The 17,617-nt window shown below is 45.2% G+C and overlaps 1 protein-coding gene across 7 annotated transcripts in view; it reads right to left on the bottom strand.

Annotated features, from left to right (window-relative positions):
- Positions 1 to 17,617, bottom strand: part of celf6 (CUGBP Elav-like family member 6) — a 169,147-nt gene that overhangs the window by 48,651 nt on the left and 102,879 nt on the right. For all 7 annotated transcript variants that reach the window (XM_086175007.1, XM_086175006.1, XM_086175005.1 and 4 more), the window contains exon 3: positions 2,539 to 2,587. In XM_086175007.1, coding sequence (XP_086031133.1) covers positions 2,539 to 2,587 — 49 coding nt within the window. The remainder of the gene's footprint in view (positions 1 to 2,538; positions 2,588 to 17,617) is intronic.

Here is a 17,617-nt window from a genome sequence, read left to right as displayed (position 1 = left end):
CACGCAGAGGTACCGAAGGCGTCCTTTGCTGCAACATCAATGGAGCAAGAGATCCCATGCCTTGGTTGAGTCCCGACAATCGTGGTTTGGTTTTATAAAACACCGACGTAAAGCGAGGGGTGTCGGAAGAGGCGGGGCTAACTCGTCCACAAGAGATTTAAAATTGCGCGATAGAAATAAAACCGGACGCGAGTCGTGGTAATTGTCAGCCAGAGAAGCCGCTCTTTGATCTGTAATGGCAGCCGGGGGGTAAGACTGCGTAACCGGCCCCCCTAACTTCCACCATCGTATCCCTCGAGACCGACTGTCTCGCGGGGGCGGTGTCGGGGGCCGACGGTCTGCACAAAAGACGGCGGCCACCAGAGACCCCATATGAAATAATGGGCCCTAATGCCTGCGCCGGCACGGAATCGAGAACCCTATCGCATCGCACCCCCCCCCCCCCCTCCCGACCCACCATGACAGATAATTGCTGATGTCTCGGCGGTGATAAATGCGTCTCCATTCCGGTGGTGCCGGGAAAAAAAAAAAAAATCCCTGTTCGGCCTTTTTGGTTTGACAATCCGGAAGCCCCCGCCGGGACGGGTGTATACCTGCCCGGTCTTAAGCCTTCCAGGGATGAAACAACTCCCCAACCCCCCGGTCGGCCATTGCCGGGCTGTCTATTTTCCTTTAACCACAGGGCTTCGTAGTAAATCTCATTTCATTGTCAGCCGTGACTGTGGTTTACTTCCCTGTCCTGTCTGCTGACTTCCTGTCGCCATTAATGTTCAATATCTCTGTTGGGGCCTGTCTGCTGGGTCTTATTTCATTCCGCGCTGCGTCCTATCCTGTCCTCCCATATACAAAGTTCATCTGACAGGCTAGCGGGGGCCGTGCCAGCCTAAGAGCCCTCTGTATTTCATTCACACTGTCGGTTCATCTCCCTTCTCTTTCAGCCGGAAAAAAAGAAGGGTAGTAATTGATATTGGGTCCCATCCATCCTCCCCTCTTAAGCCCGGAGATCTAATTTATCTCGGCGAGAATGCCGATTGGCTCTCGCCCAGGCCTTGTCGGTCAGACTTTGCCCGTTTTTAGATGTCCATTAATTAAAGCGCTGGCGTGAACAAAATAAGATCCATGTGTGTGCGTGTGTGTGAGGAGATAGAAACGGCCAATCTTATTCACACTTGACCATATAAATCAGCGTCGCGTCTCAGGTCCGATCTGACCCGGCTCGTCTAAATCACCGCCCTGAAACGCGTCCGCGGGGGACGGAAGGGGGGGGGGGGGGGGGGGGGGGGCGGATGCAGACCGGATCAATTAGAGGCAATAGGAACCCGTGTAAATCCTTAACCCGCTTAATCTGCATTAACCCCGGTGATGTTAGTCACAAATGGGTTTCAGAACGATCCGGTCAATCACGATGTCGGCCCGTCTGGAGCCGCGAGGGGGACAAGTGAGTAGGCATTTTTTTTTTTTAAAAAGAGAAAAAAAAAAAAAAAGCGGAATATCGAGTCGTGAGGTGGTCGAGCGGTTAGCTTGGCGCTTCTGCCCGAAATTGAACCTCCTGTCCCCGTTCAATCCCCAAGGGGGGGGGGGGGGGGGGTACAAGTTTGCCCCAGGTCTGTGTGGGGTTCCCCAGCTTCCTACCACAGTTCAAAAATATGCAGGAGGTTCATTGGAGGCCTTGAATTATCCAGGTGTGAATACGAGGATCAATACTTGTATGCCTTCTGCATGACCTGTTAATGAACAGTGTAAGGCTAGGGGGGCGTGGTTAAGACGGCTATATGCGGGTGATCCCGGATGTTCAAGGTGGTTGGCATTTCTATATTATAATACTAAACACCTCCATGTTTCCACCGTCGTTTCCCCCCAATGTCTCCTTATATTTCGGTTTCAGGTGAGCCTCGTCTTTCGCCCAATGACAGCTGGGGCGACTGAATGAATGAGTGACGACCTTGTTTGCATTAATGCCGTCATTCACCCGTTGAGCCCCGAATTGCACACTATCTGGGCCGGATTACGTTTAAATCGTCGGACCTCCAGGAGACCGGATGTAGATTTCTCGTAAATGCAATCCGCCTCCCCCCGTCGGTGCCCCCCTCGGCCTGACCCGCTTTGCCCGGATTGGCCGTCCTCCCCCGTCGACCGCCCATTCCGGTTGTCATTCTCGCCCGCCACGCTGTTGATATTGAGACACGGGGGGTCCTCCGCCCGCCTCCTCCACCCTCCCCCTTCTGTTCTTTCATTTTCATCTCCCTTTATTCAACGCCCCCCCCCCCTCTTTCCTTTCTCCGAACCCCCTCGCGCCGACTGCGAACCTCACGCCGCCCCTCTGCCGGCACAGATGGGAAGTCAATGGAAGCAAGTGACCTATATTACGGGGGCGACTCCGCTAACGCCAGACATGTTTGAGGTGAGAGTGGAATACTAAAGCTAGCGCGCCGCTCCAGAGAAGTTTGAAGTTTCCATGCCTATATATATATATATATATATATATATATATAAAAATTAAAAAGGATGCAGGATGTAGAGCAGGAGAAGGTTAATTACCTCCCCGTCCTTCGCTGTCTGCTGGCTTCACCTGGATGGGTCGGTTCATCTGCAGGGAGAGGGAAACAGAAAGAGATGGGAAATGCCAAATTAGCGCCTGCTAGGATACGTCTGGAGTTTAAAACACACGTGTGGCTAGCTTGGCGCGGGGGATGAGTGTGTGCGCGGCGCCGGGGCGTGTTTAATTACTCCGGGGCGCCGCCCCGGGAGACGCCTCAATTCCCCGCGCAGTTCAGCAGAATTAGCACTTTTCAATGACGGCGCTGCACCGAGGTGTCAGATGGCACTTTGAGATTAATGCCATTACATCAGCTCCTCCGAAGGGAGGGCGAGCACGGGGGGGGGGGGGGGGTCCTTTCCTGGCTTCTGGCTCCGGCCGCCCCTCGCCCGTTACTGCACCCTGCTCATCCCTGACCCTCGGCGATCCCTTTCTCCGCCCGCCCCCTCCTTTATCAACTCCGCGCCTTTAGAAACTCACCGGCCGGTTGTGTTCGGCCGACGCGGCGGCCGCCACCCCCCCCCGCCCCGCCGACCATTGAGGAACGCTGAGTGGCGTTGCTGTGAAACAACCCGTGAAAGGTTAACGGTAGGGAATCAATAAACAGCCTTTTTGAAGATAAATTTCTCGGCGCGGCGGAAAGAGAAACTTTGCCACGCTAACATGAAAACACCTTTTAAGGGTGCTGTGAATTATAAAAAAAAAAAGGAGAAGAAGAAGAAAGCCCTGCTGGTTCTTTGACGCTCTCTCTCTCTCTCTCTCTCTCTCTCTCTCTCTCTACACTCTGGGAACGAAAAAATAGCAATGCGGCACTTTTTTCTTTTTTTTTCAGAAAACAAACACAACAACAATGTATTCTATAAGCGGGCCTTGAGAGTCATCCTTAGAGGCACTTTGAGGGCCAAATACCAAACAAACGGCCCAAAGTTCAGGAACATTTCGTACACGGCACAATAGAGAAATGTTTACGTTATCGCAGCTTGCAACTTTTGTGCCTGTAGTCCTTTTTTTAAAAATAGGTCATGTTTTACGCACAAAATGCACACTTGTTATCAAGAAAGGAACGCATGTTATTGTTGGTTTTTTTAATAGTAATTGGATATCAAATAGAATATTCGTTTAACAAACTATTTTTTTTAATTTCTTCAGAATTCTTTTTTTATTTCAAACATCTTCAATCATTTTTCTTTTTTAAACCTGCGCATTTTATTCTCCTTTTATATGCCTGCTCTACTACATGACTTATTGATTTACATTTTTGCACGGTTTTGAAACAACATTTAGGTAATATACTGTACACAAAAGAAGCAAACACAATTAAAAAGGTTAAAAATGCTCTGTATAACATCAATTTTTTCCACCGATTTCAGCCGTAAAATTATTCCATCACATAAACCTTGAAACTGAAAGAGGTTATGAAGACAAAATGTATTTTTTGCAGCCATAAATAGGAACAAGGGCCATTTTTTGTGCAGCTCATCCTTATGATGCCTTTTTTTCCCATGTGCTGTCTTGTTTGCTATTATTTTTTTCTCTATAATGGACCTGCCCATCTAACTAGGCCGTGTTGGACAGGTCCAACATGTGATCGGCGCTGACCGGCACATGGGGGGGGGGGGCGCCTGCAGCCCGCGGGCAGTTACAGCGCTTGACAGCGGTTGACACGGGCCCCGGACGGCGGCCAAATATAGACCCGCGCAACTGTGGACTTGTACGGACAAGCATATCGTGGTGACACCATTGGGGGCGGGAAGGGATGCGCAATGGGCAATATGCTGTGACACCGGGATGGAGCCTTGAGGGATGATGCTAGGATAACACACACACACACACACACACACACACACACACACACACACACACACACACACACACACACACACATACACATACATACATGAGGATACAAACATGCATATCCAACATGGCTGCACATAATTGTTGTCACAACATGATTCTAAGTTGCTAGCGTGGCAGCTAGCAACGGCTAGCCCGCTAATGCAGGGTGCGCCTTTTAGGTGAATATTGACTGGTGAGGTTACTGGGTGCGCCTTGGAGGGAAAATAAGTAAATAAATATATTGAAATAGGTCAGTTGGAGCATTCTAAGCGGCACGCTAATGTTTTGGATAATGTGAGCATCTCTGGGAGGTGGGTCGGGGCCAGATTTTGAGGTTAAGGACAGCCAGGGGCCCTTTGACCCCCCCCGTCGTACGACGATCGGTTAGCTTCAAGGTTCTTTTAAACGCTGCCATCGGTCGGGAGGCTTCATTAGCGTCCCCCGCCGCAGCGACGGGAGTCATTAGGCAGCCTAAAAAGTACACTTGGGGGTTGCTAGGCAACTGAGTGGAGGTGGCCGGCGGGCAGACGAGGCGAGCCGGCTGCCGGTCGGCGGGGCCGCTCGCCAACCGATCGCTGCTACTTTTCTTTTCTTCGCTCGGCCCAAGGAGGTCACGGTGAGAGAAGGGAGGGGAAAAGAAAAGAAAAACTCCCACCTTCCCGGCGTGTCCCACTTTCGTGTCCCTTTTTTTTTTTTTTTTTTTGCTCGACTGACAATAACTTTTGGTTTCCGCGGCGCCGGCTTCGGCTCTCCTGCCAACCCCACTTCATCCTGACGCAGAATCAGCGTCTGCCCCCGACACACGGTCAAGCAATATCTCCGAGTTTACTTTGCTTTACCCCTCCACACACACACACACACATACTCACACACACACACACACACACACACAGCGGCACAAAAAGTCTCGGGGCTCAATGACAGCAGGTGGCTTAGGTGACATTTTAATCCCTTATTACTGAGCGCAGGATTAGCCGACAGATCAAGGCGGGAGTTAATTATATGAATTCATCAGAGACAGGGCGACGAGGCGACCCAACCCACCCCCCCCACACACACACACACACACACACACACACACACACACATACTCACACACAACCTCAGGCCAGGACCGCCACCGCCAGCGACCCCGCCATCTCCGTCTATCGGCGATAGCCGCGGAAAGCTAGGTTAGCACCCCCTCCGGAAAGGAGAGCGATGACACCTCGGCGAGGACGACCGCGGGCCTCTTCATCGCTCAGACGTCGGGCCGCGAGCGCCGAAAGCAGCCCGGCGCCCCTCCCTCCCCCTTCACCCTGCTTCATCTTTGTCTCCCTCTGCCCCCTTTGGCCTCCAAAAAACCAATATGCTTCCCACCGAAGCCCCTTAATGGGTTGATCAATGCTGACAAATAGGCGTCTCGCGCTGCCTTTGCCCAGGAACTCGCAACCCTATGGCCACCGCTGCCGCCGCCGCCACCGCCATCTCTCTTCCTCTTCATATATCCCATTTCTGTCTTTCACTCATTTTTTTTTTCCTTCTCTCCACCCCCCCAACACACACACCTCCTTCCTTCATGCTCTATTTCCTTTACGTCTATACATCAATTTTTTTTTGTTTTTTTTTTATCATACTCTCCGAGGCCAAATCTATATTTTTCATTCTCCCATGATGAATAAAAGTCCGCTTTAGACGCGGAGGGTCGGGGCAGCGTGGCTTGCATTCAGAAAAAAAAAAAAGGCAGCGTGTAAAGTTTTGCACCTGTGTGTGTTTTCCTGCAATCGTCTGTCTTCGGTGTGTGTGTTTAATAAAAGCGGAGAAGAGAAACAAGCATGGCGCCGGCCTTTGAGCACGCTCAGAGAGTGAGCAGAGAGAGAGAGAGATGCCATTTACGGCTGTAAAAACAGGAAAAAAAATAAACGTTTCCGTGGAGCCGCGGTGAAATTGTGACCACTTAAATCTCCTTCTGGGTTTTAAAAGAACTATTCTGGAAATGTAGCGACTGAAGCCGCAGAGTAGAACTATAATATGATAAAAAAGGATCTGCCCGTATTTGATAATAAGAACCCAGACCCGACAGACTGGGAGAATCTGTCTTAACCGACTCCTACACTGGTTATCAACTTTTTTTTTTGTTGTTGCCTAGCAACCGGTGTTACTTTTCTCCATCTCTTTTTTTTCGGCGGAGGGATTTACAACATGGCTACGTCATTTTTTTTTTTTTTTTTGGCTTCAGGGCTCAGGAGGCCAAAGGTGTTCTTTCAGGGGATTTTACAAAAACCCGAGGAGGGACGTTTTAAATAGGAGTGAAAGAAAAAGAAATGCGAAAGAGGAAGAGAAAAGAGAGTGCATGTTTTTGATTTTCATCAGCTAAGTTATTTCAACAACCATCCCATTTTCAGCTGCTTTAGTTCTTATGATTATTATTTTATTTTCTAATTATTGATTATTTTAATTTTATTCCAGCAAAATAGTCATGAAATTATTTTTTACAAATAATCTATTTTTAAGACTGGCCCAAAGGTATATATTTGAATGATTGATTAATTTTATTTTATTTTCATTCTTATTGTATTTTATTTCGTTTTATTTTATCCTGCACAGCCCTGTTCTGAAGGCAGAAATCAAAAATATGTCTCCCTTGACAGGATTTCCTCAGATGAAAACAAACAGACAAATTATTTAATGAATGAATGAATGAAAAATGGAGACATTCACAAATCTGCATCACTGCATTACATAGAAATTCTGCCTAATTATTTATGTGTATAGGTGTATTCATTCTAGATATTTGGAATAAATTGAAATTAAGCGAATGAATGAATAAATGAACGGCTATTTTGCTTGCGGTGGTTAAAAAGATAATAATTAACACCAGGTCACTGCTCATACAAATATGCCATTATGATGATGAAGGAGAAGTATGTATGTATGTATGTGTGTGTGTATGTATGTGTGTGTGTGTGTGTGTGTGTGTGTGTGTGTGTGCGTATTTAATTCTGCACCCAAAAAAAGAAAACCTCCCCGGCTTTTGCTCGGTCCCCCCTCCACCCCTCGCACGCTTACTCTGAGATTCATTTTATTTATTTATTCCTTCTTTTTTTTTTTTTTTTTTAATAATTCCGGTTACATCACATCCCGCGGGGAATTGTAAAGTAATTGTTTCAACAAATTACCCTCGTGTTTAATTGAGGACTTTGATGACTCAACGCGTTGCATAATTCCCGCTTCCTCCTCAGCGGCGCGCTCCGGGGGCCTCGGCCCAAACCGGTGAATCCACTCCCGGATTCATTGATTCATCCGTGGTGACGTTTAACAACTCAGGCAAAAAAAAGACAAAAAAAAAGAAAAAAAGGGGCTTTCAAAAAGCGAAGCCTCCTCGGAGGTCGTCGTGGCGTCCCCTGAATGTGCAGATGAAGGCGTTTGGACTTGTTTGCTCGTTTCTCGCTGTCAGACGAAACAAACAGCGGCGACGCGCCCCCTCTTTTATTTTTTATTTTTTCAAATTTTGTTTAATCTCCTGTAATCTCCCGTTTTTGTTTTTCATCACACATCACGCGCCGTTGTTCCTCGAGTCGTCGGGGCGCCGCTCGCTCCACGAGCCGTCCCACGTCTCAGCGTCGCTCACCCGAGACGACGATGCCATTCGGAGGCTTTTTAAGCTCATTAAAAGTGTTAAACGCGGAAAATATGACGAGCGAATGCTTTCACAGCACGTGAACAACAAGGCGAATGCTATATTTCTTTATATGACGTGTGAATGAATGACTGAACCGTCGTACGTTTCTATCTGACATGAATGAGAGGGTGAATGGTTTTATTTTTTTTAAATGACACACAAATGAGAGGTTGAATGCTTTGTGTAAGATGTGAATGAATGAGTGAATCTCTATACATGGCGAATGAATGGATGGTTTTACGTCACCAAATAACATGTGAATGAATATGTTTCTACAGGACTGTCTCAGAAAATTTGTATGTTGTAATAAAGTTCTTTATCTCCTGTAATGCAATTACAAAGACAAAAATGTCAGACATTCTGAATAGATTACAAATCAACTGAAAGCCTTTTATTATTTTAATATTGCTGATTATGGCTAACATCTCAAGAAAACTCAAAAATGCTATCTCAAAATATTAAAATGTCATGAAAAAGTAATTTTTGTTTTTTTATTGCATGACAGAAGATAAAGAACTTTATCACACTATTCTAATTTTCTGCAACAGTCCTGTATATCATGTATGAATGAGAGGGTGAATGATTTTGTGTCTCTATATGACATGAATGAAAGAGTGAATGGTTTTATTTCCATATATTACATGTGAACAGTTATAACTCTCTATATGACATGAGTGAAAGAGTAAATTGATTTATTTTATTTTTTACGGCACACAAATGAGAGTGTGAATGATGTATGTCTCTATATGACGTATGAATGAATGAGTGAATGGTTGTAACCTTTTGTAAGACATGTGAATGAGAGCGTGAATGGTTTTATGTCTACATATGCCACGTAGCCCCCCCCCCCTAAAAAAAAAAATTAACTGACTTGAAAAATTAAGTGACTTTTTAGCCAATCAGAATGCACGATGCAAATCCGTGAAGTAGCGAAACCGTGAAAAGTAAACCGTGTTATAGCGAGGGATCGCTGTATTCATCTGTATGATGTCTGGACAAGTGGATGAATCGTTGAATACTTTGAAAAAGGGCGAAAGATTGTATGAAAGAGTGAACGGTTTTATGTCTATATATGATGTGTGAATGAGAGGGTGAATGGTTGCATGTTGCTAATTAACATTTGAATGAAAGTGAATGGCTCTATATGACATGTATGTCTCTACATATGATATGAATGACAGAACGAGTGGTTTTATGTCTCCAAAAGACATGTGAATGAATGAATGTTTCACGTCTCGCCCAATAATTTGAATGAATGAATAAATGGCTAGATAAGTTTATACTAGTTTGAGAGTTTAAGAGCGAATGGTTGCACATCTCTTTATGATGTTTGAATGTTTGCATGTCTCTAATTCACATTTGAATGAAAGAAGGAATGGCTCTGTTTATCTATATGACATGAGGATGAAAGAGTGAATGGTTTTATGTCTAAATTTGCGAATAGTTGAATTTCTTCACAATACACGTCGGGACTACTTTCTCGTCATTTTTCGACGCATTTCGACAATTTCCCACTTAGAACACGATGACACAGAAAATGCAGAGCTCGCTTTTATTTAGCTCAGGTTTAATTTCAGATGCACCGGGTTTGTTGAAAAATGACAAAAAATGGATTCCAATGCAACGCTATGTGACGCTCAGGGGAAAATTCTCCATTCGTCAGGCTGTTGACACATCGGGAACACGTTCCTCCGTGACATGCGAAGTGAGAGTGAATGTTATTTGTTTTCACTTGTATGAATGAGAGAGTGAATGTTTGTATCTCCAAAAAACGTGCGCAAGTGAGTGAATGAATGCATGTGTCTATATGACCCAGTGTTGGATGCACATATTTAGTATTTAGTTAATTTGTTTTCTGGATATAGAGCTTCTCCGCTGTCAGGACGCGCTCGTCTCCCCACGGATCCCGACCTGTCTGCGGCCGAACGGCCACTTGCTACTTCCACGACCCGTCACTCAATTTTGGTGTGTGTGTGTGTGTGTGTGTGTGTGTGTCTGGAGGGGGGGGATGCACTGGTAGTGACCCTTCCTCTCAAATTGCCGCGCGGATACACGGCAGCCTGGAACGCGTCGGGAGGCTTCCAGATGGGTTACAACCGCAGCGATCACACGCTGTCTGTCTCCTTTTGCAAAAAAAAAAAAAAAAAAAAAAAAACACGACGGAGTGTCTGGAGGAGGGAAGGGGTACGGGTGGGGGGGTGTGGGGGGGTGCTGACAGCTCAGCTAGAGGTTGGCTGGCGGTGAAACGCGGGCCTATTTTTAGCTGCTGTTTTGAAGACAAGGTGCAGGGGGAAAGGGAGGAGGTTTGCGGGATGGGGGGTCGGTAAAAATGTTCCTCGCGTCCAAACCCCGAGAGCGACGCGGGAGAAGCGACGGCCTTGTTTTGCGGTTCGTCTCTGTAATCTCTGTCCCCGTAATTACCCCTCAGATCGTGGCCTTCCTTTTTTTTTTTTTTTTGAATTTATCTAAGAATCATAGCTGAGAGGGGGGCGAACAATGTAGCTTTTGGCGCAGATTCACAAATGCCGGGGCCTTCTTCTCCTCTGGAGGCCGGGAGGGGGGGAAGGGGGGAGGAATGGAGCCAGTCACCCTCCCTGTGATCGCCATGGAGATCGCCAAGACCAACGGCCGCCGCTCCATATTTCCATTTACTGCCCCATTTTTTTTCTTTTTTTGTCCCGTGGATACGGGTGAGATAGGAAGAAGAACAGCGGCGGGGGGGAGGGGGCGGCCGGGGTGGAAGTGCGTTGGGTGTGGTGATGCTGAGGGCTGGTGTGTGTGTGTGTGTGTGTGTGTGTGTGTGTGAGCGGGGGGGGGGGGGTTCGACACAGTGAGATAAGACTAACAAATTAGTCAAAGTGACAGGGAGTTTTATGAGGTCTGCTCTTGTGAGGCAACCGTTGCTCTCCGCTCCCTCTTCCTCGCCATCTCTTCTTCTGCCGGGCTGCGGGGACCCCTCACCGGTGCCGTGCGTGCACATGTGTGTGTCTGTATGTGTGTGTGTGTGTGTGTGTGTGCATGGAAAAAAAAAAAAAAGAAGAGGAACTGTGCAGGAAAAGATGTCAGAGAAGGGGACGTAATAATCGTTGTGCCGGGAATCGTAGTAGATGATGACTTTTGTAGATCTCACACACACACACACACACACACACACACACGGTGGGTACATGGCACGTTACGTCAATTGAGATATTTAACTTTTATTTCTTTTTTTTCCGCTTTTTTCCCGCCTAAAGCTGTACAGGAAGTACAGCATAGACAGTCCCTGTACCCCCCGCTGCGTGCATGAACAGCTCCTGCTACTTCTCTAAGTAGTACTATCATACTTTGACAGTTTCTGTTTTGTTTTTTTTATCTTATTTGAACAAAACTCTGAGTTGCTTTGCCTCATCCGGGCTGCTGCTGCTGCTGCTGCTGACCTATTTTCCTGAGAGGTGTGAAGAAACGTGAGTTTTTAATCTGAAATCACCGCCGTCATTCAGTCCCGCCAACAAGATGAGTATCTTCAAATGAAGTTATTCGTGAATTTTTTCTTCCGCCTCGCAGCGAGAAGGTCCCTGGTTCGATTCCAACCCGCGCAGTCCCCGGCGTGCGTCACACGCCGGCGCGTTGGACCCGTTTTTCAACTAAACTGGAACATGATTTCTCATTTCAAACAGAAAAATGTGGAAAATCCACACTCTTCTTTTATGTAGGTTAGGTTTAGATGCAGAATCAGATGTTGATGTAGATGTGGAGCTCCGTTGTTTGTCCAAAAATGACAAAAAAAGTAGTTCTTGTACGTCGGTTTGTGACCCTGACGGAAAATTCCCGATTTGTCAATTTGTTTGGGAGGTTTATTAAAATCAAGTCAATTTCTCCCCGTGTACTGGACATACAGAGGAATTGAGAAGACGTTTCTCACAATTGCACGGTGACATGAAATTAACAAAATAATAATAATAATTGAATGCAAATTAACAGTAAAGTGCACAGCTACAGTCAGCAGTAAATATCAAACTAGGAGGTATGAAGTATAAAGTGCATGCAGGTGCAAACTGAGAGAGTAACAGCAGAGGGTTTTTTATTTTTTCATACAGTTTTGTCGATTGTTTGTTAAAATTGCCCAAAAGGCGTAAATAAGAGTGAATTCTTGTATTTCCATCTACCATAATTTCCGGACAATTGAGCGCACCAGAATATAAGCCGCACCGGCAAAAAATAACTAAAATAATATATGGGCTCCCGGCATTCCAGGCCCGAACATATATGCCCTTCTTCATATAATAAAGGATAAAGTATTTTTATTATTATTAATCACAACACTGACTATTGAGCGCACCTGTATATCAGCTAGAAATAACAAAATAAATATATGTGCACATATATAAGCCGCAGGTTATATAACATGAGATATTTACACCGATTTTTTTTTTCTTTTTTTTTTACATTTATTTACATTTACATTATTTACATTTTACATTTAAATACATCCAGTAACATCCACAAATTTGTCCGTTTTTTTTTTTCTTTTTCCAAACAGTACCAGTCCATCCATCCATTCTTTTTCTATCCCCACTTTGTCCTATTCCAGCTGATCGCAATCTTGGTCTTCCTCCTGCGCACGAAAACCGTCTTCTTCAGTGTCAGAATTAAACGGCTTCACAATTTCACGGTAATTTCATTGGTCCGATGAGTCGAGGCTAAAATTTGACGTCATGAAGTTTGTTTACCTCCCAAAAATCATAAATTAGCCGCATTGTTGTTTAAGCCGCAGTGTTAAAAACGTGTGGAAAAAAGTAACGGGCTTATGGTCCGAAAATTACGGTATGATACAAACTGTGAATGAGTGGGTGAGAATCTAAATTTGCTCACTTTTTTTTTCTTATTCCTCATCACTCAGCAATCTATCAATTGTATTCCGCTTATTGCGTGATTCAGAAGTAAATGATCGTAATTTTCTATCCTGAACAAAACTGTGATTTTCACAGCCGGTGTCGTTATTAGGCCGGGGCGAAGGGACGGGGCCGCCGTAGCCGCTCGCGGGGGAAAAGAAACATGTAGAGCATAAAGAGAGGTCTATCTTTAAACTCCGCGACACCGTCAGTCGACGACAGCGGCGGTGACAGCGACACCGGTGCCCGCCGGAGAGGGATTTGTTTAGTGCGAGCGGACCGAGGTGAGGGGAACATAATGAATCTGTCAGAACGCGGGGCATTATCGGGCCCAGACAAACTGTGGAGTCACATTAAAAAAAATTACTCGAATATGACTTATCGTCTTGTTTCACCGGTGAATGGATCTGGCGGTGTGTCTCGCGCGGTGTGTGTGCGCGCGTCTGCGTGAGGATGAGATACGTTTGCAAACAAATCAAGCCCCCGTTGATGGATGGAACACAACGCGCGCTTGCAAAAACACAAGGAGATTGAATACACAATAAGCCAAGGAGGGGAAGGAGTGATTCTTAAGATTCCTCGTTTTTTTCCCCCTCCACCCTCCGGGAAGATTCTTTTTGCATGCAAAAGGAGAAGTCGGTCGTTTGAAATTTAAAGAAAAAAAGCTACTGGATTTCCGACTGGAAGCGTCCTTTCAGGCGGTTTCAAACGACCCCAAGACACAGACGGCATCGCCGCCCCTGAATAAATGTCAGAGGACTAAGGCGAGGGGACGCTTCTACTTATTTAGCTGTGTCTTTTTCCCATCCAGGACAATCATCCACATGCCTCTGGTTCGCTAGCTGCTTTCAGAGGGAACAGTTCTGAGATCTGTCCATTTTGATTTTGTTCCGGGAACTAGCCTCCTCCGCGGTTAGCAGGGCGCCGCGGCAGCGTGCGACTTAAACACAAAAACGCGCACAACGCGGAGGGCGAAGATGTTATGGCATCCATGCTCTGCTTGGCTGGAGGTCGTGTTCTTTATCCTCTCCCCGCACTGCTGCGCTGGGTGAAAATCACCACCGTTAGCTAACGCCGCACTTGCGTTGGTGGAAATGTGGACGCTCCTTCACGAGTCGTGGAAAGCCCTCGGAAAAGAAAGCTCGGACGTCTCCGTCCTCCAGTTTCTGGTTGTTTTTGTCCATTTCGTTGCAAGAAAACAGCCGGTCGGTCGGACCCCGAGGGTTTTATAATTAGCACGCTGCGAGATTGATAAAGTACCGTATTTTCCGCTCTATAAGGCGCATCGGATCATAAGGCGCACCTTCGATGAATGGCCTGTTTTAAAACTGTTTTCATATATAGGGCGCACCGCATTATTAAGCGCATAGAATAGAAACTACTGTAGTGGCTGGGGTTGTGTTATGCATCCGCTAGATGAAGCTGCGCTAAAGGGAATGTCAACAACAGTCAGATAAGTCAGTCTGTCAAACTCCCAAAACAATTTAGTGCATTCACAATACGGTACCGTACGTACCGGTAGCTCATACCGGTATTTGCGCCGCCTTCGTCGAAAACAATGTTTTTCCAACTCCATTTGTCACAGCTCAAAGCGTTTCATAAAACGAAAGCACCAAGAAGGACCGCCTCTAAAAGCATTAATGTTCATGTCTCTAGCTAGCGCTGTCGCCTTTATTCGGATTGTGACTATAGAGACGCTTCAACTTGCCGCTCTCTGTTCAACAACCCACCGTTCGAGTTTCTCCTACAACTGTGGCACATCTCGCTATGTTTCCTCGGAAACTGTTTAGTCTTCTTTACTTGGCGCAGGTCATCTTGTCGCTTCCTCTACTTCCTGCGACAAGATGACCTGCGCCAAGTGAAGAAGACTAAAGAAGACTTCCTCTACTTCCGTACCGTTGGTGTAGTGTTGAATTCTCTCGCTGCTGCTCTATTCCCGTGTTCTACTGCATGACTGATCGCCTTGAGTTTGAACTGTGTCGTAAGTGTGTTATTTTTGGGTCTTAATACACACACAAGTTGTGTCGGACTGGAATTCGCCTTTACGTTTTTACCGCTGCTACTTCGGCGATGCCCCCTGACTAAGGTAGCCATAATTAACCAATATTGATCCATATATAGAAGGCGCATCGGATTATAAGGCGCACTGTCGGTTTTTGAGAAAATTAAAGGCTTTTAGGTGTCCCTTATTGTGCGGAAAATTCGGTAACTAAGTCACGTAAGTTCTTATGAAAATGTGAAAAAGTCCCTGCCTCTGGATAATTCCTGCTTCCTCTGCTGTCTGAATGCACGGAGAAACAGCCCAGTGCTTGAAAAGGTCCTACAAAAAGTTCGGACTTCGTGAAAACGAAAATTAAACCCGCTGGTGGAGAACGAAGCGAAGGTGTCTGATCACGGATCACAGCATCCGTGCTGATTCCCAAGAAAGCCGGCGATCGTTTGAACCTGTGAAAACGTAACGCGCCGGTCGGAAAAACCGGAGCGGGCCGATATGAGGACGCTTGGAGAGCGCAGGCGGCCCGGCGCTCTGAAGGCTCGGGACCACAAGGTTTGCAGACGATGAAGCGTTCAAAATGTCGAGGTCTGCATTTTTCAAAAAGAATAGTATGTAATATAGAATATATATACATGTATAAGAAAAGGAGGACTCAATGTAGCCTTACAGCTGTTTTTTCAGTTTTTATTATAGTTATTATTTAATTGATTTTGATATTATTAGTAGTCGTATTATTGTTGTTGTAATTACAATTATTATTGTTGTTTTTAATATAATTATTCATATAAATACTACACTTACTATTCTTATTATTAGCAGCTGTTGTAGTAATATTTTCTTATTATCATCAGTATTTCTATCATTATTTTCGTATTTCATTTTATTCTCCTCTCCATTTATTTAAAATCATTTAATTGTTCCTTTATTTATTAAAAAAAAAAAAAAAAAAAAGAAAAATTCCAAAAAAAGATATGGATGGCCTTCCCAGGAGCATCCATGCTTCCAACATAATTGCAATAATAATCCATGATCAATGAGACATAATGGCAACAGTCTGGCCACCTGTCAGGCAATGGAGATCACACACACACACACACACAAATAATATATATATATATATATATATATATATATATATATAGATGCACCTGGTGACCTAGACTCTGCTCCAATCCAAACAAAGCACTGTGCTGATGAGAGGAGGCAGTGGCAGGAAGTCACAGGGCAAAAGTTAGAGCAAAGTTGGACTCAGTCTGCAACGGGTAATGACAACATGCAGTACCAACTGAGCAGCCAGAGCTCATACCCGTACTCTCTCTGTCTCACACACACACACACACACATGCGGGGGGGGGGGGCTTAAAATAAACAGGCAGCAGCCAGGGGCGCACACACACACTCACTTGCCAATTTATTATGTACGCCTCGATAAATCCGATGCGGAATAATACCACCGTAATTAATGTTTTTGGATGGGCAGAATATTAGGAACACCTCTCTGTCGGACAGCAGCCTTATTACTATCATTATGATGCATTCATTCATTTATTCATTACACATTTGCTGCTTATCCTGCGCTCAGGGTCAGGGGGGCCGGGTGGGGAGGGCAAGAGCCGATCCCAGCTGCCGTTTGGAAAGAGACCAGGATTCGCGCTGGACCGGCCGGCGATCGCAACCGTTCATCCTCACATTCACACATCATTCAGAGCAGGGGTGTCAAAATCATTTTCACCGAAGGGCCACGTCAGCGTAATGGTTGCCCTCAAAGGGCCACACGTAACGGTAACAGTGTAAATGTAAATAAATGTAATGTAAAATAAATGTACCGCGCCTTAGTGGTATATAACTCTGAATCCATTACTCATTCAAATCCAAAATGTTACATATGAATTCCTATCTTTCTTTCTTCATTTTCCATCTTTTAGGGATCATTTGTATTTATCAAAATCTCATTGATGTGGATACACTGCGATCTAATGCTGTCACTTTGCGTGTAACATGATCAGCATGAACTGTGGGAAATGTAGTTTATGTTCAATGCACCCTTTTGACTTATTTATCTTAAGACAATCAGACGGTTTTAAGATGTTCTCACGGGCCACATAAAATGACGTGCCGTGCCGCTTTTGGCCCGCGGGCCTTGAGTTTAAGACATATTGAGGCGTACAGCCATTCACCCACTTATTTATGTGTCGCGTAGACGTACAACCTCTAACACTAACATTTAAATGTCATATAGATAGACAACATTCACTCATTCACATGCCATATAGAGACATTCATTCATTCAGACTTCTTAGACACGTTCAGTCATGCAGTTTCTCATCCAAATACTGGGCATAAAACCTTTAACACATCATTCAAATGTTATACATATACCTACAATTATTCACATCATATAAAGGCATACGAGCAATCACTCATTCACACGCCATATAAAAACATTCACTCATTCATTCATCGCTCATATAGATATACAGTCATTCACTTTCTCATTCACAAATACAGAGGGATTCACTCATTCAATCACAACTCATATAGAAACATACAACCATTCACTCATAGTGGCATAACACCTTTAACACCTTCATTCAAATTTCATAGACATACAACCATTCACTCTTTCACAAGCTATATAGATATCAATTCACTTATTCACACTTTATATAGAGACATCAATTATTCTCATTCACATGTCATGCAAAGATATT

Source organism: Fistularia commersonii, chromosome 27 (assembly GCF_037954325.1).
Source record: "Fistularia commersonii isolate RoL2024-O1a breed Wild chromosome 27, RoL_Fcom_v1.0, whole genome shotgun sequence".
NCBI lineage: Eukaryota > Metazoa > Chordata > Actinopteri > Syngnathiformes > Fistulariidae > Fistularia > Fistularia commersonii.
The sequence above is the reverse complement of the archived record's forward strand: the minus strand, read 5'-3'. Positions and strand labels throughout refer to the sequence as shown.